At 34.5% G+C, this 23,805-nt stretch overlaps 1 protein-coding gene across 1 annotated transcript; it reads left to right on the forward strand.

Annotated features, from left to right (window-relative positions):
• Positions 1-957: 957 nt before the first annotated feature.
• anxa1a (annexin A1a) lies at positions 958-22,048 on the forward strand. The gene is made up of 13 exons (XM_028802351.2): positions 958-1,122; positions 4,842-4,921; positions 5,423-5,513; positions 7,013-7,107; positions 8,970-9,083; positions 11,781-11,871; positions 11,991-12,070; positions 12,692-12,748; positions 14,742-14,835; positions 18,266-18,361; positions 20,339-20,397; positions 20,637-20,759; positions 21,817-22,048. Exons 2-13 carry the CDS (start codon positions 4,868-4,870, stop codon positions 21,874-21,876), a joined length of 1,014 nt encoding a protein of 337 aa, XP_028658184.1. The 5' UTR covers positions 958-1,122; positions 4,842-4,867; the 3' UTR covers positions 21,877-22,048.
• Positions 22,049-23,805: the final 1,757 nt, after the last annotated feature.

A 23,805-nucleotide genomic window follows, 5' to 3' on the forward strand; every position in this document is an offset into this window, starting at 1 on the left:
ATGTGTCTATGGTTCTATGTGTGAAGAAAAACCTTTGAATATTTGTGTGAATTTACCCTTAACAAGTTTCCAAAAGTTTTTATGCATTTTCTTGTTGAACACCCTGGATATATTGTACTCATTCTTGTACCCTGAAATATACCCTGTTGTGGACTTGCATCCTGTCCAGGAATGATTCATTCCATCTAACTGCAGTTGTCCCTGTACCTATCTAGATGTTTAAGCAGGCTCTGAAAATAAATGGTGGATTAAATACTTAATTCAGTTCATCAAAGTAATAAAGAGATGCTTTCATAGCATGAAAGCATAAATACAAATACATATAACATTCAAAATGATATACAATACAAATATAATCTTTATCTTTCCAGAGTGCATTTCACAGAGAACACATTTCAAATGTTTACAATATTTAATGGCATTTTATGAAAAGGAAAACTGAGCATTCATGTTTTTAGTAAGATCCACAAATGAACCCTGCTGGTTTAATTTACTAGTATGTCAAATAAATGCTTTCTTTATTAATTACTGTATACATAACTTCTTAAACGTTTTGTAAAAATTATATCAGATATCATGACCTGGAATTAGAATACAGGTATAGAAATGGACCACAACAGATGCTCAAAAGAAACCATCCATGAACTTCGTTGGATTTCCAGTGTAATATTTTCTTCCCTTAATGTTATTCCTGTAAGTTAAAAAAACTGCTTACAAATGTACAAAATGTGTAAATTCGTTTGTTCTTCTTCATTTTCTTACTATTATTATTAATAATAATATTATTATTATATTATTTAGATTGTAGTAATGCTACCCCTAAGGAATGATGTTTGTACTCAATATTAGATTTAGCTGATACTAAAATGGTGTAAAAGTAAATGGCGTTAAAAAGATCCGCCCCTTTGCAGAAGCTGAAAAGATTTTTTGAACTGTTTCTTGCTCTCTCTAAAATGGTTGTTTCCAACATGTGGAAAAACTTAGCAACCAATCAGTCTCCGCCTGTTACTAGGTGTGGTGATCTGCAGAGGATATAAGTACATTTTAGAAACGTTAGCTCATACTTGGAATCTACACACCAAGTCTGTTGCCTTTCTGTCATTTCACCTTTCATCTTGAGAGGTAAGAGGTTTTTTGTGCTGCATTTCAAACTGCAATTTCGACATTCTTCGCCACATGACAAAACTATAACGTTTTAAGAAAAAAAGAAACGTACTTTTTTGTAACTTTAATGTGCCGCTGGGCGTGGCATTGGGCAAACCCACGTCAAGTTTTACTGCGTAGTAAGCAAAGTAAAAGAAAGCCCGGATAGTACGAACAGTTGGCAAAGATGTTAGAAACTGTAAATATGCGTAGTGCACTTTTGAATCGTGCGATAACTCTTTTTTAGCACTGGAGAGCTTATTACACAAAAATAAGGCTGCGATTACATTTTTAAGTGAAAACGGAGCGTTATCGTTTTAGTAACAAAAATGCATGCATAATAAAGTGGTCCACATGGCGTTACGTACCGTTTGTGACTTTTTAAATAATGTATTCCAACTACAGCGATTTTTCTTCAGTAAGCAACCACTTACACGCACAAGCCTGAACACGCGCGTTCTGTGCCAATACTCTTAGGAATAGGAAATCTGAGCAGCGCTCGACTACAGTGGATGCGCTTTGAGAGAGGTGCACTCGATGTAATGAAGGCTAAACTGCAGTTTTATTATGGACAGCGACATTAGAACTCTTAGAAAATCGTGTGGGTCTACCGGATTAATCGCATTATAATTTTGCATCTTTGTTTTAAACTGTCTTTAAGTTGAGGAAACACCCATCCTAAACAAGGAACTCTTTAGCTGCGCCGGGCGTGGTGGCATTTCTGTTAAACGCGTGCGTCTTCCACGCAGACGATAACCTGTTAGTCGTGTTACAATCCGGATAATTAGCACCACAGAAGACAAATGCAGTTAAATAAACCCAGGCATGTACTTAGTAAAAGTACGCGCTTCAAGAAACATAGCAGTTACTGAAACAGCGGGCACCTAGACACGTCCCTTCCATTATTGCTCACAGAGAAAATATAAAACGCTAGTGGGAGAAAAAGAAGAGCATTCTCCGTCTTGTTGGTTACAATTTCTGAGGCAACCTGGTCGATTTCCAGTTGTCGAGGCAGGCAGGCACTGTCTGCAGACTCATCCATTGGCAGGCAGATGACTCTCAGGCTGCCTTAGAGATCTACCACTTCCTGCTGCCACATGTCACAAAACAACGCAGACCTTGTGGGCTGCTTGCTGTTTCCAGTGTCAGACTGGCATGCAGAAGGCGTGTGGTGGACCAAGAAAGGGAGGAGAGCGCAGACATGACGTCGACTTGAGGGCGTGGTCATTGTAACGTATCATCTCCACAAGTAGATTCATTTTTGATGCCATGTCTATGTGATATAAAGGGCGTTGGTTAAGAGCAGAAGGCATTTGTAGAGGCTAATATAAATAAGCTGCGGGACAGACGAGACTTTTTTCTCTTTTCAGAAAGTGGGTCGTACTTCAGGAGAAAGTGGAATTTTATACTTGCGGTGGTCTCACTTGACCACAAATTACCAAGGAATGCGAGGAGGAGGGATGCGGTTTAAAGGGATATTTATTTATTTATTCAAACTGGATTGCGTGAACAAGCCTGTATACTTCAATCCATCCGTTATCCAACCCGCTATGTCCTAACTACAGGGTCACGGGGGTCTGCTGGAGCCAATCCCAGCCAACACAGGGCACAAGGCAGGAACCAATCCCGGGCAGGGTGCCAACCCACCGCTGGACAAACACACCCACACACCAAGCACACATTAGGGCCAATTTAGAATCGCCAATCCACCTAACCTACATGTCTTTGGACTGTGGGAGGAAACCGGAGCGCTCAGAGGAAACCCACGCAGACACGGGGAGAACATGCAAACTCCACGCAGGGAGGACCTGGGAAGCGAACCCAGGTCCCCAGATCTCCCAACTGCGAGGCAGCAGCGCAACCCACGGTGCCGCCTCCTTATACTTATATTTATTTTATTAAACAATACAGAAAAAATGTTTACTACAATGTTTTATACAGCACGTAGCAGTTCTATCCAGGTTCTTTTAAAAGCGTGGCACCTTTTGAGCTTTAACGCCCCAGAAAATTTGAATGAGCACTCATTTATTTAATGAAATGTATGCACTGGCTTGCCAAAACCTGATTTCCTGTGTTTGCTCACCCGATTTCTATTTGCGGTGCACCTCATACACATTTCTTCCAGCAGTGATACTGACAAAAAGTGAAAACTATTTTATAAACATAATGAGGCGCATTAGCTGAATCACATGCTACACTTTTAAAATAAAGGTTGCAAAGTGGTTCTCAAGGTCAATGCCATAGGAGAACCAGTTTTGATTCCCAAAAGAATCATCTGCATGAAGGATCCAGACAGAATGTATAGTTCTGTGTCAGATTCCACACGTACCCATAAATAGATAACAGATTTGTAAACTACTATTGGGTTCCTGATTTTAGATTGACTCAACCTGCATACAATCACATAGGCTAAATTTGGATTTTTTGAACTGTCAGGATCCTACTAGCTGCCGACTATACATTAAAGGTTTCTTACTTTTTCACATATTAGCCCAAAGGACCAGTTTCATATATGCAAATCCTTCACAGAATGAAATGGATCTTTATCAAGCAATGGATCTATAAGGAACCACACAATCCAGTAAAGTGTCATTACGGAACTATTATTTTTAGGAGTGTATACGGATGAATAGTTCAGGATTTATCTAATTCTAAAACCATAACTGTGTTTTTTAACATTAATTATGTTTGTCATATCGATCATTAAGATGTACTTCTAAACATCTTAACTGATGCAATTTAGTAAAAATAAAATTGAAACTAGAGAAAAAAAACCTTTCCTGTGAATTCATTAAAACGTGGTGTACAGTATAATGGTTTAATTGAGCTTAACAATTTTTCAGGATGAAATTCCTTGTATGCAAACAGTAATGAAAATCAAAATATACAAGTAATATCCATTATAGCCTGGTCATACTCCCTTATGACCAAATCAACAGGAGGCAGGTAATTTAAATGCACAGCAGGGAGGCCCTGTACAAATGATACCTTTACATAAAGGATGTAGGAAAATCCTTTGATAAATACGTTTTTGGTTAAAAAGCATGTGCAAATTAGGCCCACCTTTTGCTTTATTTGAAAATGATCAAAGATTATTCCCTTTGAATCCTGGACCTTGAGGTATAGATAAAAATGTATGTTATTATATATCGTAATTAAGGAAACTGAATATGGATTATGATGAAATGGTGCATTGAAATGGCAGTACGCACTGCACTGTACACACTGGGGAGTTTTACTGTCTGACAGTAACTATATATATAGTAATCAAGAGATCACACTCAACAACTCTGGCTTTATATTATATTTTGACTTTCAGTATACAGTATTTTTCTTGTACATTTGAATTTATATTCTATACTGTATTATGGTCCTATTTACACACTAAAGCACCCTGTTATTGACCATACTGTCATTGATGCCATAATAAAGAGTATTAGTGTTTGAATTACAAAAAACTGACTTATCTACATCTGTGTAATATATATAATTGAAATAACAAGTGTTTCTTTATTGTATTGTGCTTGCAAGTATGTACTTGTATGTATTTCCTTTCCTTTTTCAGTAATTGTGCTTACACTATGTGTTTTTAAAACTCATGTGAATCAGTGCCAAAGAATACCATTAGGAATAATTATTAAAGATTGAATAAACAAGTTAATAATTATATTTAATACTAAAATTATTCCTTTTTTTAGCTTTTGCAGACTGAAACAAGGTCAATATGGCTTTTATGAGTGACTTACTTTCACAAATTACTTACCTGGAATATCAGCAAGTAAGTATAATTTTACATGTTACTGAGATAAGCAGACGTGTTATGTGTGAAGGTGCACATTATTTACTTAAGTGGCTATATTTACATAATTTTGGTATTTCTGTTTTTCTTTTTTTTATTATTCCAATCAATATGAAGGCTAAAATACTTTTGTGCTTTATAAGAATTTACCAGTTTGTGTCTGCTGTATTGTGTATCTGCACTAGAATTATGTAATTTTGTAAATTTTGTAATTATGTAAATTTTATCTAACTGCCTTACCTTAAACTTTCTTATTTCTATTTGTCTGTTTTATTTCATTCTGTCTGTTACCTGTTATTAGATGCAACTGAGAAGGCAAATTTCATGTTTTCTTGTGTAAACATGACTAAATAAAGAAACCTAAACCTAATTAGCAAATAAATGGCACTCAATTGTTAAAATAATATAACTTTTGACATTTTGATCTTTTAGAGTATGTTGTGTTGTTGATTTACTTAAGAAATGTATTCTTTTTAATAGCCTTCTGCTCATGGGCCGACTGTAAAACCATATCCAAATTTTAATGCAAATACTGATGCTGCACTGCTGGACAAAGCAATCAAAGCAAAAGGTAGAATATTAACCATTACATTTATTTATTTATTTATTACTGTATATTCTATTTCAGAAAACACTCTATTTTGATTATAAATGTATGCTTGTGAAGTGCATTAAAAAGAAATTCACTTCCAGCCATTTTGTGAGCATGCAGGTTCATTTTTTTAATCAGTAATTGTGTAGCTTGAAATTACTGTATATAAATGTTGTATTTTCTCAGTTTTTATGTTGCATTTTTAAATCAGTCCACTTTTCTCATAATAAATAAGGCCCCTTGTTCACATGTTATAAATAAAATGATTTTTTCTTTGTTTACTTATTATTTACAGATAGATTTATGCAATCCTTCATGCAATCTTCTTAATGTACTTGATACAGAGATACAGTACTTGACAAAGGTGACAGATTAAAGTATGACATAGCTCATTTTATGGAGAGACAATCTGTGGCTATCCTAAATTAACAACATAATAAAACTAGAAAAAAGCAATCATGTAACACACATCTTGACTAGGATAACTTGCCTCAGACTGGTATAGATGTTAGTGATGAAATTCCATAGTGCGAAAAAAAGACAATGTCTTAATGAAATAAAACTGATATTTTAAAATGTTTTTTCTTTCCATTAATTTGATAACAGATTATTGTAGGTGGTAATTAAATGTGGTAACATATTTACAAAACAATATTTGCATAAATTTGGTGCTAGTTTATATTTCAAGAATTTACCAATTTTGTACTTCAGTGGAAGGTCTTACACATTGTTTTACAGTCATATTACCCTAAAATCTATATTAAAGAGATGTCACATGCACCAAAAGTAAAAGCATGTAAACAAAAACCTTTCATGTGATATACTGTTCCATGTAGATCATCCAAAAGTTGCCCGATTTAAGAAAATTTGTTATGTTGTAAGCACTTTTTTTAGGGTGACATCATTTGTTAAAAGATCCTTACCAGCGAGATGACATTCTCAAACCTGCAAATCAGAGTTGTGTGGGGGCGGAGTCTTATGTGGCAGGCATCAGGCACAAGATAGGAGCCAACACTGGACGATCTGCCATTCCATCACAGTACCCATGAATCTTTACTTCTATTTCTCTTTGAAAGATTCATCATGTTTATGTGTAATACTTTCTACATTATGTCTTCTTCTGTTGCTAGAAATGTTACTGTATTCTGTTCAGGATTAAATGCAATTTTTAGTGATCACAATCCTACAACGGCGGTGGGCTGGCGCCCTGCCTGGGATTTGTTCCTGCCTTGTGCCCTGTGCTGGCTGGGATTGGCTCCAGCAGACCCCCGTGACCCTGTGTTAGGATATAGAGGGTTGGATAATGACTGACATGAGTGACAATCTAACAAATAACATTGGAATCAAACAGGGAGGCAACTACTTTAAATATTTATCCAATATAACTAATTATATATTAATAAGAAAACTATTCACTAAATAAATACCTCTAAAGTAAGCATAAAGATTGAAGTATAATTGTTTATTATTTGTTCCAGGAGTGGATGAGAATACTATTATAGAAATCATGGCAACAAGAAGCAATGCACAACGCCAGCAAACCAAAGCAGCATATCAACAGGCTACAGGAAAAGTGAGAAATTTAGTACAAATTTGTGTAAACTGTTCTGCCGTAAGCTAACTTTATTCTAGTAGAATGTTTTTCTGAAATAAAATCTGTTATATAATTTTTATAAACTTACAATGAAGTCAATGCAGCAGAACCAAAGTAGTATGAGGATTAGCTTCCTAACAGTCTCTGTTATCTCAAAAAATCGTGTGTCATTTTGAGATTGCACTTACTAAGTCCAGTGGGGGCTGCTGTATGCTGAATTATACGTCTATTTGTTAAATGTGTATACCATTAAAACTGTTTTTTACATTCATTACTTCAGATATTCCATTTGCAAAAAAATATATATATTTATGATTGTTTGTAATGTATAGCTTTTACACTGCAAAACTGCATGTACTAAATTAAGTCCTACAGTGCTAAAGTAATCATTAAAAGTGTACATACGGGGAAAAGGTGGATGTGTACAGTATATACACGTAAAGTGTTTATTTAATGCTACTGCTGTTGTACAGTAATGTTGTTGCTGGAATACATTAATTTCATTATGAAAGTAAGAAAATGAATGATCATATGTGTACCGCTTAGTACCGCTTAACAGCTAGTTTTGGCTTAATTATTATTTTATCACAATTAATCTTAAAATAGAGAATGTTTAGCTTTTGAAGAGGTCATAGCTGATGATGTTTCTTCAAAGAACAAATGTTAATGTGCTCTGCTTAACTGCATTTCATCCCTAATCCCCAAATGATCTTTAAGGGCTAATTTCCACTATGCAACACAGTATTTGCTTCATTACACACACATATATATATATATGGAAGCTGCCGTTCATGCAGACCTGCTCCTGGAGAAGAGAACAGCATTTAAAGATTTTGATTGCATTCAATTTTACAGTCAGCACCTGCCATTTCCTAAGTCTACTCGATGTATTTGTTTCTGCATTTAAAAAACATTGGTAGAGTTAATGATGATCTATTCACTTGTGATCTCCAGACAATATTTATAATGGTTAGTTTCAGCCAGATCACTTGTTTTGTTAAATGACAGGTGACTTTTGGTAACCAGACACCAGAGTGCAAGACAGATACTAATTAATACATTTTCATTCACACCTGTGACAGCCAATAAAAAATATTGCTTTGAAGTGGTGTTTTACAAAGATTCAAACCAAAGATCCTCAAAACAGAGCACTGATCAGAACAAAATAAATTTATTCTAATAATTATTTAAAAGACTGTGAGAAAAAGAAAACAGATAAGATCTTTAAGCCTAATTGGACAAGGATTTCACATGCAAATGTAATATATAGCTTCTGATTATTTGATTGGCTGTGATGAAATCTGTAGCCACTTTCAAGGTCAGTTTTCCCACCTTACACTGGTAGCTCTCCACTAAGACTAGATAGAGAGGTTAATAATGTTTACACTGGTCAAACATGCAGTTTATCCTCGGGTAATTGACTCTTATGAGCAGAAAGCTGTAATGCCTGAGTTGTTATGAGCTCAGAATGGAGTACCACGTGAAAAGGTAAATGTAATTTTTACTTAAAAGCTTATATTACTAATGCCACTAAAAAATTTGCACAGCATGGTAATGCCACTTTCATGCAGAAGTTATCATGTTATGTCATCCTTAAAAATGTCAATATATATATTTAAAGAAGAAAATATAATTCTATAGCAACTACCCTGATTACTGCATGTAATCTTTAAGCAAGAATTTGGGCTCACAGTATTATCTGGAAACAAAAATACAAGAAAAACAGTGCTATGTTAGAGCATTAGTTATATAAACAATTAATTTACTTGCTCTTTTTGCCCCCAGTAGGTTGGGTGGATAGTGAAAGTGTGAGTTATTCATTGTTGTTAATCATTTTATAGTCATTGGATGATGCCCTAAGAAAGGCCCTCTCAGGGAATTTGGAAGATGTGTTACTGGCCTTGATGAAGACCCCTGCACAGTATGATGCTTATTCGCTGAATCACGCCATGAAGGTAAAGTTATTTATGTTTTAAGTCAATCATGTTTTTGGTATAAAGAATGTTAAAATAATAATTATATAGAAAATATAAAAATAATATATACAGTAGTTTATATATATATATAAAACCAATTTTGTCAGTACTGGATGCAATGCAGGTACCAGCCCAGGACAAGGCATCAATCCATCCCCAGATCTACCTTCATGCGCATACTTGCACTAAAACTGGGCCAGTCTGGAATCACCAGTTAACCTAACGTACATGTCATTTGAAATGTGACAGGAAAATTGGATTTCCCAGAAGAAAACATACACCAACAATGATAATGTTTAAATGTCACATGAACAGTGATTGCTCAAGACACCAGATTTGTAAGGCAGAAGCACTAGCCATTATTCCACCATGCCTCTCATTGTTTAAAATGTGTAAATATTGTCACAAAGAAAGGGTATTTGTGCAGCAATCCTCCTTATCCAAAATAAAGCCAAGGAGGCAACAATGTTCAAAAGTGCTGAATTTAATATATCATTCAACACATGGAGGAATGAATAAAGGGATAAGACAAAGTATCAGATAAAACAGTACAGAACAATAAAGCTTGCTGTTTCTCTGGGTCTGAGTACATTGGTCTAGGGCCCTGTCTAGCAGATGGAGTGACTCATCCACTTATTAACCACAAATGCACACCCTTTCTTACCTCCTCAACTTCTTCTCTCTCCCAGACCCTTGCTGAGCCCTTCCCCAGCCTCCTCTAATCCCTTTGTTCACCAGGCTTCTTGTTGAAATTACAGACTTTAAATTTCATGAAGCATTTTTATATGGCTCAGTGTAATGTTTTTCAAGTTAAAAAGTACCTTTCAAGCTCTGTGGTGAAGAGAATAATGTTCTTTATATTGTGGATGTAACTACATCATTTAATAAATTACAGAAAGTAAGTCCTGAGAGGAATTGAGGAAGAGAGGAATTGTTATATTTGAAAATATATTGCTAACTTCCTTCAAAATGTTACATTATCATTTATTTATCTTACATATTTTTTCCAGGCAGTAATATTATTGAGTTGACTAAACACGTAAAACTATTTATATAGTATATTTTAGAGACAGGTGGCATTGCAACTCAGTGGTCAGTGCTGGTGCCTCACAGATCCATTGTCTTTGTCTGTGATTTTTTTTTCTTTATTGGTACTCAAGTTTTCTTCTTGCTTTGTTACATATGTGTAATGTTAGGGAAACTGGTAATGCTACTTGAGTATGGGATGTAATAGACTGGAATTCTCATTCAGTGGCATATTCATGCCTTCCACCCAAAACTGCAAGTATAAGCTTCAGTCTCAAGTTGATTGAAAATTGAATTAAGCAGGTTTGGAAATGTTATATTTCAGAGTCTTTTTCACTTCAGGAACTTCAGGAACCTCTATGGTGAAGTGAGCTGTTTGTACACATGTATGAACAACTGCAAATGCTATCTTCAGTACCTAAGACAAAATTATAAGACACATCTGATTTTATCAAAATATGTATGCACCATTGAATTTGATCCTCTACATTGTAGTCAGTTAGGAGCCAAGGTGTTCAGTAAAAATGAAGTGGCTAATTTAGTGCCCCTAACTTAACATGTGACCCTGATCAATTCCTTTAACTTCCTAGTGTTGTATTTGAAAATATAAATAAATCAACTAACTTGTATAATCAGTCAATTGATGAAGATGATCATAAATCAAGCAGTCATCAGGTAGTTTTTGTATGCAAGTCATCATGATCGCACAATGTGATGGATCACCCAGAATATGCTTGTTTTCTCAGACCACCCATACCAATCCATGGTTATTATTTGTTATTATTACTAATTATTTGCCTGATTCATTTCTTTTGATTTTGTTTTTCCATTTGAAGTGCAGGCAGGCGAAGTGATTTCCTCATAGTCGCTCAGTATCAGGATTTAAATCCACAAGCTCAGGGTTTAATGTCCAAAGTCTTGACCACTTTGCCACACTGCCTGCCTGCTATTATCCCTGCTGGAACCACTACTAATTTACATTGTTTTTTTATTTTAGCGTTCTTCAATATTTTTGAGTGGATTTTTATTATGAAAACACACATATGTTTTAACTGCAAGCATGCAAGGCATGTTTAGGGTTACAAAGAAGAATGTGAAGAAATTAAGGAAAATTAAACCAGTAATACTGCTGCTGAGTTATTAGCTGTACTACAGAATAAGGGAGCTATTCACAGATGGGACATTGCTCTTCCTCATTCTATGTCCCCCACTGTGCTGTATGAACCTAGATTTCATTACGCCCTTGGCAACCATCATTGCATGTTTTAGGAACACAACTGAATTGCCAAGACGCAGTGCTTGAATACAGGCATCAGAGTGCTGCTAAGTACAGTATTAATATGATTGTGTTACATATTGTTGATGTTTTTAATGTGGGTGGGTTTTACATTTTTTCAAATTGCCTTTTGCATAATGTTTACATATTTTTGCAGTGCAGTAAAATAATTTGACTGAGTTAATATTTTACTTTGATCAGTTTCCTTATTTATTACCTACTAAATAAATGAACTGTGATCTAGAATTTAAATGCATCTTTATTCAGTTAGTCATTATAATTTGTCTCAATACAGCATGTGTACTTCATTGCATTAGATAACTCTGGTTTGTGCACTTGTAACAATTTTTAATTAAAACTGTTATTATATTCAGGGACTGGGGACAGATGAGGACACTCTCATTGAGATATTGGCATCTAGATCTAACAGGGAGTTAAAGGAAGTCACCAGAGTTTACAAGGACGGTAAATTTATAGGAACAAGCAAATATTTAATATCTAATGAGCAGTGTTTAATTTTATAAATGATCTAACTCAAGTTACTAAGATATGTTATCATGCATTATACTCTCTTTATTACTTAGAGTATAAAACTGATTTGGCAAAGGACATAACCTCGGATACATCAGGAGACTTTAGGACAGCTCTCCTTACCCTGTCTAAGGTAAATATTTGTAGCTAATGTGCTGTATGTGTGTTATAGATTAACAAAAATAGAAATTTACATTTTTATGTTTAGTAATAGTGCTAGTTTATAAGTGACTACTTTTTAACTTTGAGAAGCAAAAAGTAAGCATTGTTGTTCTTTGAATCCTACCTAAGCATAATGCAACCATGTGTCTGTAATGCAAAACAATTTAAGAAAAATGCAAAAAAAAATGTACACAAATAAAAAAAAATTTCTCAGACTCCATTTTGCCCTTCCCAAATTAGTCCTAATCAGCAAATGGATGAAGGTGGTCGCCCCCTGGTGAGGTGACCAGAACCAAGCAACTGGGGAAACAAGTCAAGAAACCAAATAACCATTGGCACCCACAGCAGTGTTTGGGCATAGGACCCAATCCAAACCAAACACCAGCTAGCAATCAAAGAAGAAGTCCTGATCATTAATCGCTAAGGGGAATAGTGTGGCTAAATAATCATATTTATAATTTACTCCTAAAAACTGAAAAAGTTATTAGAATTTGAAAAGCAGGCTATTAATTACAAATAATTATCAGTGGTCTGTACCAGCAACTATTAGAGAGCTGTTGATGCAATGGTGATTCAATGGTCATTCTTTCAGGGAAACAGAAGTGAAACTTTATCTGTGGATGAAGACCTAGCTGACAAAGATGCAAGGGTAAGAAACAGTATACTGTAAGTGTCTGTAAATGATGATTGTTCATTTTTAAAACTTTTCTACATAAAATCAGTATATAGGCAAGTGTGCTGTTTCGCAATTCCTCATTTTCTGTTCCTTTTCATTGTATTATGTAATTACCAACTTCTTAGCATTCAACTTGCATGTTTCCTGTTTTTTTTTCTTTACTTTCCTATTTCCTTTCCATGTCAACTGCATCTTCCAATGCGTACTATCCAGTTAAATCAAGATCAGCTCTCAAGAGATGTAACATAATTTTACATAATTATAAATTTGAAACAGCTCATTTTATAGATAATTTTATAATTGTGACACCCTGAAGGAAAATCTGAAGGTGCAAGTGTACTACGAATATTTCTGAAACAGTACGTGGCCCACTAATCCTCCCATGCCATGAGTGAAGAATTCATGTTTTGTTTTGGATTTTCCAGAGTGAGTTGTTTTTAGATAAATGTTTATTTGTACCAGGTAATTGTTTGTGAATAAGTTGATGTTCTCCCCGTGTACAGGATGTACTGTACAGGGTAACAGTCTTGTTGGCAGCCTATATTTTTAGTTTTTCTTCTACTGAATGTTTTATTCTCCTTGATTAATTCCATATTGTCTCTCACAGTTCTGAAAATGTTAATATCCATAGTCTTCAAAGTGAAGGTGGATTAAACAGCTTATTTGCCACACATGGTAGTCTCACCTTTGTAGTTTAACCAAAAATAACACTGTCTTGTGTAATGTTATTATATAAAAGTTGTCATAATGAATGTGGCAATAATTGAAGACATTGTTGATCATCCAGATGATCTTTTGGCTTCATTGCTACTGCTTGTCCATGTGTACATTTTGTTCTACATGAAATCCATTCATTTTACAGTATAATTCACTCTTAGTTTCAGACTTTTCTGCAGAATTGAATCATTAAAACGTACCAATAACCAGAACAACACAATAATGTATTTCAAAGAAAGAATATTTTTATCAAATAAAATTGAATGTCTTGAATCTCTATAAAACATAAAACTTTTGATTTCAATACAATGGTCTTTTTATTAAATTTAGATCTTAACATTTTTAGAGTTATTTAAAAATTGCACATGTATTAAATATTAAATCTAAGATGTAAAAAGGAAAGTGAATGAAAAATGTCTAAATGGTTAACATTCAGTGACATCCCTGAGGCAGACATTCTGTAACCCCCTTTTCTTCATCAGGGCTGGTCATTCAAATAACATTACAACATTAGATAATATTTATAGCATGTTTAACCAAAATGTTGAATAAATCTTAACATTTTTAATTGAGTTACATCATATAACATATTTTCATCTAGAGTAGTTACAATGTAAACAGTGAACATCATAAAAACCACAATTTAAAAAAGCATGTTTGTTGCATATTGCATTTCATACATTTTAAATATATACAAAGTATATACAAAGTTTATATACATCAGAGAATTTGAAAGCTATAGCCAATTAAGATTATTCAAGATGCCTGATCTGATTCATTCAGTTTAAATCTGCTCAATACATTAAACATCTCTCCAGATTTTATTATTTATTATATAGGTTTATTGCAAGCTTGAAACACATACAATACCGTATATAACCTTCTGTGTCAACATCATACAAACACCCCATTGGAGTATATTACACATAGATGACCATTGCTTTAATTATAAATTAATAACAATTCTAGAAAAAGTGATGGAAAGAGCCACAGGACTGAATAGCACAAAAACAGTCTTGCTGAAGATAGCTGTTGCAATGGAATCACTGCACAAATGTGCTCACTACAGTGGAAGAATAAAAGCCTCATATATTCTGAAAAACCTTTGTGTTTCCAATTTGAGCTTATATGCCAAGCTTTGAGTTCTTCAATATGAGTATCTCTTGTTCTTCTAATGTTCTTTGTAGCCCGAGCTAGTTATTATCATTTATAAATATCGATTACAAATTATTCACAAATCATTTCCCAGGCTCTGTATGAAGCTGGAGAGAAGAGAAAGGGTACTGACTGTTCTACCTTCATCAATATTTTGGCTTCCAGGAGTGGCCCACAGCTCTGCAAAAGTAAATGAACTGACATTTTCTAGTCATTTGTTATTTAAAATGTGTTGTTAAAGCTTTATGTTACTGCAATATTTGTTAAATTTTAAATGCTGTATTTTTTAAAAGAAATTAACATCTAAAAGCATTTGTCTCCCTTACCCTAGAATAATCAGCCATCACCTAAGGACCATTGAAACATTCTTTGTCACAATTTAATGGCCAAATTGAATGTAGTCCTGCTCTGCTCAGTGTTTGTTCAGCTCTTTTGCTCTTCATTTTTACCCATTTCAATAGTTTGGTGTTTTTCTCATATTTTTGCTACTTTCTTATGTTATTGTGATTTCCATTTTTTGCTGTATACATATTATTTTATGTCCAGTAATAGTTAAGATTAGACAGTACCTATAATGCATTTGTTAGTTACATACTCTTAGGTAAGATGACATTAAAGGCTTCCTTTGGTTTTAGTAACACTTAAAAAAACATAAAGTGGTTATTTATCTCTGCGTAATGTGACATATTAAAATAACTTCATTTTGGTGGCTTCCATTTTTAATAGTATTTCTCATAATATTGCATACTTCAGTGTAGGATTGTGAATTCTTAATGAATGTTTAATAATACCAAATGAAGCTCTCCTATTCACGAGTAATTTTATCAGCATGTCACAAGCTGCTAATGTGCCACACTTCACATAGACAAAGACAGAAAATAAGCCTTAGACAATATCGTATCAGTATCAAATTAATAAATATATTATAGTTAAGTGCCTGAACTACCTTGTATCCTCCCACTGTCTAGCTCATACCTATATACTAGATATTACCTTTGAAGAAGGGCAGCAAAAACTCTTTGTCTCTTTGCAATGGCAGAAGAACTTATTGCTTTTTTTTCAATGTTAATAATTAACAGAATTGTAAAAATGTATGCACAAGACAGGTGACGATCCATTGAAAGCTGATGATGTCAGTTTGCAGTGTACCAATGAATATGTTAAAATACATTTTATACATACCGTATATCGCAATTGGTAACTTTATATATTATATGTTAACTTTATATATATATGTTATGTGTTACAGTTGCTAACACATGATATTTTAGGGTTGTAAGGTCACAAAGTGGGTAGTGCTGCTGCCTCACAGATCCAGCATTCATCGTTCAAAATTCAGTCAGTCTGAGGGATGATTGTGCATTCTCCCCATGGATATGTGGGGGCTTTGTCAAGGTACTGTAGTTTCTTTGCACATTCCAGCAATAGCATGTAATTTCAGCTTGCTGTACCTATGAGATCAATCACCTAATGCCCCAACATAACATAACACACAACACTCTATATCCATCAAATTACACTATGGCTGAGATTAGGGGTGTGAGAGAGTCATCTTACTCAGAGGGTGTTAGTGACTGACATTGTGGGCATTCTGCAATGTTGTGGGCATTATGTGACCTACGTCATACCTATTGTAGGCCGCAGTCAGATACATCTCCATTCCAAAGACGTATGTTTAATTAATTGGTGATTCTAAATTGTCCTTGAATGATTGTGAGTGGACCTTTTGATATACTGTCACTCTGCCTTCTAATCCGTGCTGCTGGGCTCTGGACCACTTACCACATTTTAGTAAGTGATAATACATTGTCTCCAATAGTTATTGTAACACATATGGTGCAATACTTCTTTGGAACCTTTGTTGCTATATTTTTGTTTTTAAGAAATGAGCAGATAATTGGATGTTTAAGTTGAGGACACAATTCTGGATTTCTAAAATGTCAGAAAAAAAGTGTAACTACACAAAGGTAGAGATCCTAAAATAATGGAAAATATTATGACTTTTCTTTGCCAATGTGTGATTTTACCTGCATATTTATTTGGACATTTAATACGGGTGAGAGAGAGGAGTAATGAAAGGTGAAAGGCAGTTGCTCTAATAAAACCTTTCACTAGAATGTCACAATGAAAAGAACTATGTATCAATCCCTTTGCCACCTTTGGAAATCAGAAATTACTGTGATAGATGATAATTCTGTTACAGCATTCATATGTATTTTACCCTTATGGTGAAAAAATATAAAATCCTCCTGAACATGAAAGTAGGCTACTCAGAACATTTGTAGAGTTTGTATTCAGAAGTAAAGATAGCATTACACACATTGTCAATCAATTTTGAATTAAGAGTGTAAACAGGCCATAAAGAACTATTGCCAACTGTTCAAGTTATGGACAAAAAATATCAATGAAAAAGTAGAGTACAGTAATCCCTCCTCCATCGCGGGGGTTGCGTTCCAGAGCCACCCGCGAAATAAGAAAATCTGCGAAGTAGAAACCATATGTTTATATGGTTATTTCTATATTGTCATGCTTGGGTCACAGATTTGCGCAGAAACACAGGAGGTTGTAGAGAGACAGGAACGTTATTCAAACACTGCAAACAAACATTTGTCTCTTTTTCAAAAGTTTAAACTGTGCTCCATGACAAGACAGAGATGACAGTTCCGTCTCACAATTAAAAGAATGCAAACATATCTTCCTCTTCAAAGGAGTGCCCGTCAGGAGCATATAAAGTCACAGAGATAGAGAAAAGCAAACAAATCAATAGGGCTGTTTGGCTTAAGTATGCAAAGCACCGCGGCACAAAGCTGTTGAAGGCGGCAGCTCACACCCCCTCCGTCAGGAGCAGACAAAGAGATAGAGAGAGACAGAGTTTGTTTTTCAAGCAAAAATCAATACGTGCCCTTCGAGCTTTTAAGTATGCGAAGCACCGTGTAGCATGTCGTTTCAGGAAGCAGCTGCACAAAAGATAGCAACGTGAAGATAATCTTTCAGCATTTTTAGACGAGCGTCCGTATCGTCTAGGTTTGCGAACAGCCCCCCTGCTCAATCCCCCTACGTCAGGATCAGAGAAACTCAGCGCAAGAGAGGGAGAAAAGTAAGTTGGGTAGCTTCTCAGCCATCTGCCAATAGCGTCCCTTGTATGAAATCAACTGGGCAAACCAACTGAGGAAGCATGTACCAGAAATTAAAAGACCTATTGTCTGCAGAAATCCGCGAACCAGCAAAAAATCCGCGATATATATTTAAATATGCTTACATATAAAATCCGCGATGGAGTGAAGCCGCGAAAGGCGAAGCGCAATATAGCGAGGGATTACTGTACTATATTTTTTTACCTGGTTCCTTCTCTACCTCTAAAGCTTTAATTTATCCTCTGCTCCCAATTACTTGTACAGCACTGCATAAACTGCTAAATTCATCCTTGTTATTTATTCTGTTTCTATTAATCCTCACTTGCTCAATTTGCCAGATTCAAAAACTATTAGCCAGTAAACTTTGTTGGAAACAAAAAACAAGGCAATTATTTACATTTGCACATAATCAAAAAAAGTTTGTCTCTAAGTAGGTATAGAATAAAAGTAGCCATGCATTTACTGTTCCTATTCTGTTTTTTAGCTTTTGAAAGATACAATAAATACAGCAAAAACGACATGGCAAAGGCCATTGATCTGGAACTAAAAGGTGATATTGAAAGCCTTTTAATTGCCTTAGGTAAGTAGACTATTATTACTTAAGTATTAGAATATTTGGGGTTTTATATTTTATTATTAAGCATACATTAGACCACAGGTGTTGCATTTCAGTAAAAAAGATACATGTTTTATTTCTATTTTACCTTAATCTGAGCATTTATGAGTGGAAGAATTTTTTATGATTCTTAAGTAATAGCTTAGGTAATTTTCATTCTGTGAAATGCAAATGAAATTATTATTATTACAGGGATAAAAATACAAGTGCAGATTTTAACTTGTAAAAAATAGGTTGTTTAAAAATTACATTGTTTTTGCAAATACTCTTCTGTGTTTTCATTTTTTAATATAGTAGAAAATATGTACATTTGTCTTAAAGTTATTTTTTTACATTAATTTCTTTTGAAGTTTATTAACAAACTGACAGGAAGTCATCATCATTATCATGAAAAAGTTTCTGCTCTTTCAATGTACAGCACAAGAATATTATTTTAAATGAGTTCATAATATATTATTAATGGCCGTATCATTGCAGAACTTTTCAATTGAGTTCTCTACAAGAGCTATTTAAAATTTCACATTATAAGTTGTTGGATGTCAGTGTCAAGTGAGATATTAGATCTTTTCAGCTACTATTTTTCACTTCCTCTTTGTAAGCCTTTCGGTATTTCATGAGTTCACTCATTGTTTTAAATATTTGCTTCTGAATATAAATGAAAATGTTTATGCATGTTTTTTTCTGATTTGAGGGCAACGTTTGTTCTCACTGCAGAGTTGCAGCATTTACCAGAGTTTGACCTGGATTGAATCCAAATTTTTATATATTATTCAGTTATGGAGTTTACAAATTTGAGCATAGCCCAAGGGTTTCTTGTGTTTGTAATCTCAAGTTTTCTTTCTTTTGTTCCAATTCACTCCTTCATGCGGTGTGCTGATTTCCAATAAAAAGCTGGTTGACGTTTCTGCATAACACATGCTCATTGAGCATTTAACAAAATGTGTGTTTATTCTTTTTTGGAAAGAACTGAAAGATATGGCTTAGCCAGCAAGAACTACATCTCAAACCCACTTGTTTAATATGCTTCCCTTTTGTCTTACCTTTATGTAACATGATTCACATCCATTGGTCTTGTTTTGAGCTTTGCATTAAGAAGGATGATTTTGGGAAAAGATGTCCCAGCAATAGCTCAGAATCCCCATCTGTGACTTGACACTTTCCTATATTTTCTTAAACCTGGCATGGACTGAGAGCCAAGGATATTTGTGCCTGAGGACTTTTATTTGAAAAATAATAAAAAGAATAGAGGTTTACAGAGCTGAATAAACCCATAATCACATTACACAATACAAAAATAATAAATGAGTGCTAAGATTTCTATTTATTATTAACTGTGTACCCCTAATCTTTAATTTCCCAGTTTTTTCTTCTTTCTGTCTTGCCATCTCTGTTCATCTTGAGTTAAGTTATCTTTGGCGTAGGATGCCCTAGACAGCTAACAGTTATACTCCAACACTAATTAATTTATTCACCCGAGTTAAAATGGGAAGAATTAAATAATCCCCCAAAAACACAGAAATAGCCAAAGAGGTAACAATGATTCATCAGGTTCTAATAGTTGAAGAATATGTTCATCTGAAATCAATTTCATTCTTTTATTATTTTAAAATCTGTGTCTTGGCCATGGTTGATGTCTGAAAATAAAATGTACATTGTTATAATTTGTATTAGAAATGTACACCTCTTTGCAAATATGCATACTACACATGTGTCTTTTTCCTTTTATATCTTTGATGTAAGTATGGAGGTACCTGTTTAATTGCAGAAAATAATACATAATATTATAAACTGATATTAACCAATGTTGTTAAAAGGTTTTGACAGATAAATGTTTTATTATTATATATAGCAACATGTGCCAGTTTATCATTTATCAAACTCATAAAAAGGCTATATGGTGCCGACTTTTATTCAGTGATAATTTGCTACATTTTTCAACAGTGAAGTGTGCTGGAAACAAGGCTTCTTTCTTTGCTGAAAAGTTAAACCAATCAATGAAGGTAGGAAACATCTGTACTGTGTGTAAATTATGCATTAAGTTTACAAAATTGCCATAATCAAAAAATTAACAGCTACATTTAAAAAAAATAATATATACTACACTGTACTGCAGTTTCTAACAGTTACAGCTAAAAGTATAATACAAATTTGTCTTCTCACTTTTACTTTTTTGTGTTGCTAATCAAAACCCAAGGAATACTGCTTTTATGATATACTCCTTTACTATGTTTTCACTCAGGGGTCTGGGACAAGAGACAAAATTCTCATCAGAGTTATGGTTAGTCGCTCAGAGGTTGATATGGAGGACATCAAAGTCGAATACAAGAAGAAATATGGTAAAACCCTTTACCAGGATATTGCAGTAAGTTTCATTAAATATTATTATTGTAAATAATAATTATTACCACATTTTAAATTACTTAGAGACTAAAAGGACAAAATAGAGGTTTGAATGCTTGAAACAGATATTGTATTGTAATGTCTGTATCAAGAATATATGGAGCTAGGAAAGTTAAAAATTAATTTTCTTCATTGAGCAATACTAATATTAATAAAGTGAAAAATAATACATCTCAAGCTAGCATATTATAAAAACAGAGTATTTTTAAAACATTGTCCAGAGTACAAATTCACATTAGGAACTAGTTCAGATACAGTTTTAAAGAAAAACAAACACATTACAGATGTTAGAGCAACATTTGAGACTGCATTGATGTAAATCTGTATCATTGTCACTGATTTTCTAATACATTAGTATGAAATATACATAGTTCTAAATTTATGTATACAGTATGTGATAATGATACAGTACTTACATTTTTTCCTAGGACATATATACATGGCATGTTTTGTTTACTCATTATATTAGATAGATAGATAGATAGATAGATAGATAGATAGATAGATAGATAGATAGATAGATAGATAGATAGATAGATAGATAGATAGATAGATAGATAGATAGATAGATAGATACTTTATTAATCCCAAGGGGAAATTCACATACTCCAGCAGCAGCATACTGATAAAAAACCATATTAAAGAGTGATAAAAATGCAGGTAATACAGACAATAACTTTGTATAATGTTAATGTTTACACCCCCGGGTGGAACTGAAGAGTCGCATAGTGTGGGGGAGGAACGATCTCCTCAGTCTGTCAGTGGAGCAGGACAGTGACAGCAGTCTATCGCTGAAGCTGCTCCTCTGTCTGGAGATGACACTGTTTAATAGATGCAGTAGATAATAGGTCAGTTTGATATTTCAATAGCCATAGTTAAAATTAACACAGTCCTACATCATTCCATGTAATTTATTCAGGTATTATGGTACAGTATTTTTATACAGTACAGTTAGGGACAGTCTTTTTTATTTCCATAATGTCCGAGTATTCTTAAAGATATTTATTTTTCATTTATAGGATGACACCAAGGGAGATTATGAGAAGATTCTTCTAGCTCTGTGTGGAAGTGATAGTTAAATCCCATACAAAAGTTTTGTAACACCACTGCAGAAGCTGAAGTAACATTTTAGCATCTTTTTCTTAAATGACTGTATGTTTATTACAAAACATGTCTCTCAATATAAAATTACTATTCCTTTATCTCTGGCCAGGAAGTATGATGTAGTACAAATAAATCATATTTGCTTTATGTAAATGGTATGGCATGTTTACTCTTCATATATTAGTATTTTGAGCTTGACTCAAATTATTATAGTATGCATAATTATGCAGGGTAAACTGTGTGTATTGTATCAGTAAGAATAAAAAATTCTAAAACAACTTGATTAAATCTAGAATTGTTCAAGTATTCAACTTTTATTTTCCCATGTAACAGCTTAATGGCCTGCTCTCAATTTGCATAGAGCTCATTCACAATGGTTAGGTGTGTTACGTAAATGATTAAATTCAGAATCATCAACCTATACATAAATGTCATCAAAGATCTGATATCAAATATCAGTGGTATTAAATATCAAAGAAAAGGTAGTAGGTACTAAATAGTTACTGTAGTAAACTCATATTTATTTCTTTTTAAAATGCTAACTCTCACCCAAACAAATTTTAAATATAAAACCAATTTAATGCAAGTCCAGCATGATGTTGGACTTTTTGGAGGCTGGCTTAATGAAGTATGCTCCCAGGAGGTTTTCATCTGCTTTAGATGACAGCTGATCCATTACCACAAGCTCAAAGTCAAAGAACTGGAGAAGGACTTGGAAGATCTCAACCAGGTGTCCTTTAAGGACATAGGGTGCACCCCTAAAGTGGTGTAGGATGAGAATCTAGCCCCAAGCCATAGAAACTGTTAATTGTTGGGTCATGTCCAAAGTAAATATGAGGAAAGAGGTGCACACTGTCCAGGGGTATTAACCCCAGAGTTGGAGGTGTCCAGCCATTTTCAGGACCTTGCCAAGAATGTTTCCCCATGTCATGTGCCAGTGCAGAAAAGATGGAGGAAATTAGAAGTTTTAGTGTATGTCTATAATTTTGGTGTAGGAAACAACAACATAGGTTTATTGGACATTGGGGCAACTTCTAGAACAGATGGGGCTTATTCAGGCATGATGGATTACTTTTGAAGAAGAGGCACACCAGTGTATTGGGAAGGCATATGAGTAGGTTCATTGAGCATTGTTTAAACTTGGGAATCGGGGCACAGAGAGTTTAGGACAGGCTAGGTTTAGGACATCATATAAAGGGACAGACAGTAGTACTGAACATATATACAGGTAGATATTAAAACTGCATAGCATCACTGCCAGTCATATTTCCAAAGATGCCCTTCAGCTAACTGCAAGGTCATCAGCCAGAAGGCTTCCCTCATTGATGTTTCTGTCCATTGTTCCCAGGAAAATCTTCTGGTGATTGAGCAGTGGCAGAGACATCTCACTGCCACTCTATGCAGCTGGTCCTAGGATCATTATCTACCCAATGTGATGTCTTTCCTTCTTAGTCACAGCCAGAAACTCCCCTTCTCAGCTTCCTTAGTTTGGCCCTGGCACTCAGTTGCTTCTTAATAGAGACTGAATAGATCATCCCACAAAGGTTCAACGTCCATCTTCCATTGGGTAGATGACTATACTACATCCTGCCCATGTACACCTGTCCTTTAGACATCTCTGTTTTGCTGTCATGGGCGACCTCTACCCCTTCCCCTCAAGGAACAATCAGCTGTGTTAGCATGGCTGCATTTGTGTTTGTACTCCACGACATGAAATCTAATTGGAGACAGGTTGTGATAAACCACTTGGGAAACTGGAGCTGCTGACCAATGTTCATCTTCATGTTCTAACTGCTTCCTGATGTCAGAATTGACTTTCTTCTAGTGCTGGTAGTCCCTCCTCCTTGCCTAAAGAAGAGGATTAGCTGTTAGTGTTGTGAAGGGTGGACTCTGTTTACCTCTTG

Source organism: Erpetoichthys calabaricus, chromosome 5 (assembly GCF_900747795.2).
Source record: "Erpetoichthys calabaricus chromosome 5, fErpCal1.3, whole genome shotgun sequence".
Classification (NCBI taxonomy): Eukaryota; Metazoa; Chordata; class Cladistia; order Polypteriformes; family Polypteridae; genus Erpetoichthys; species Erpetoichthys calabaricus.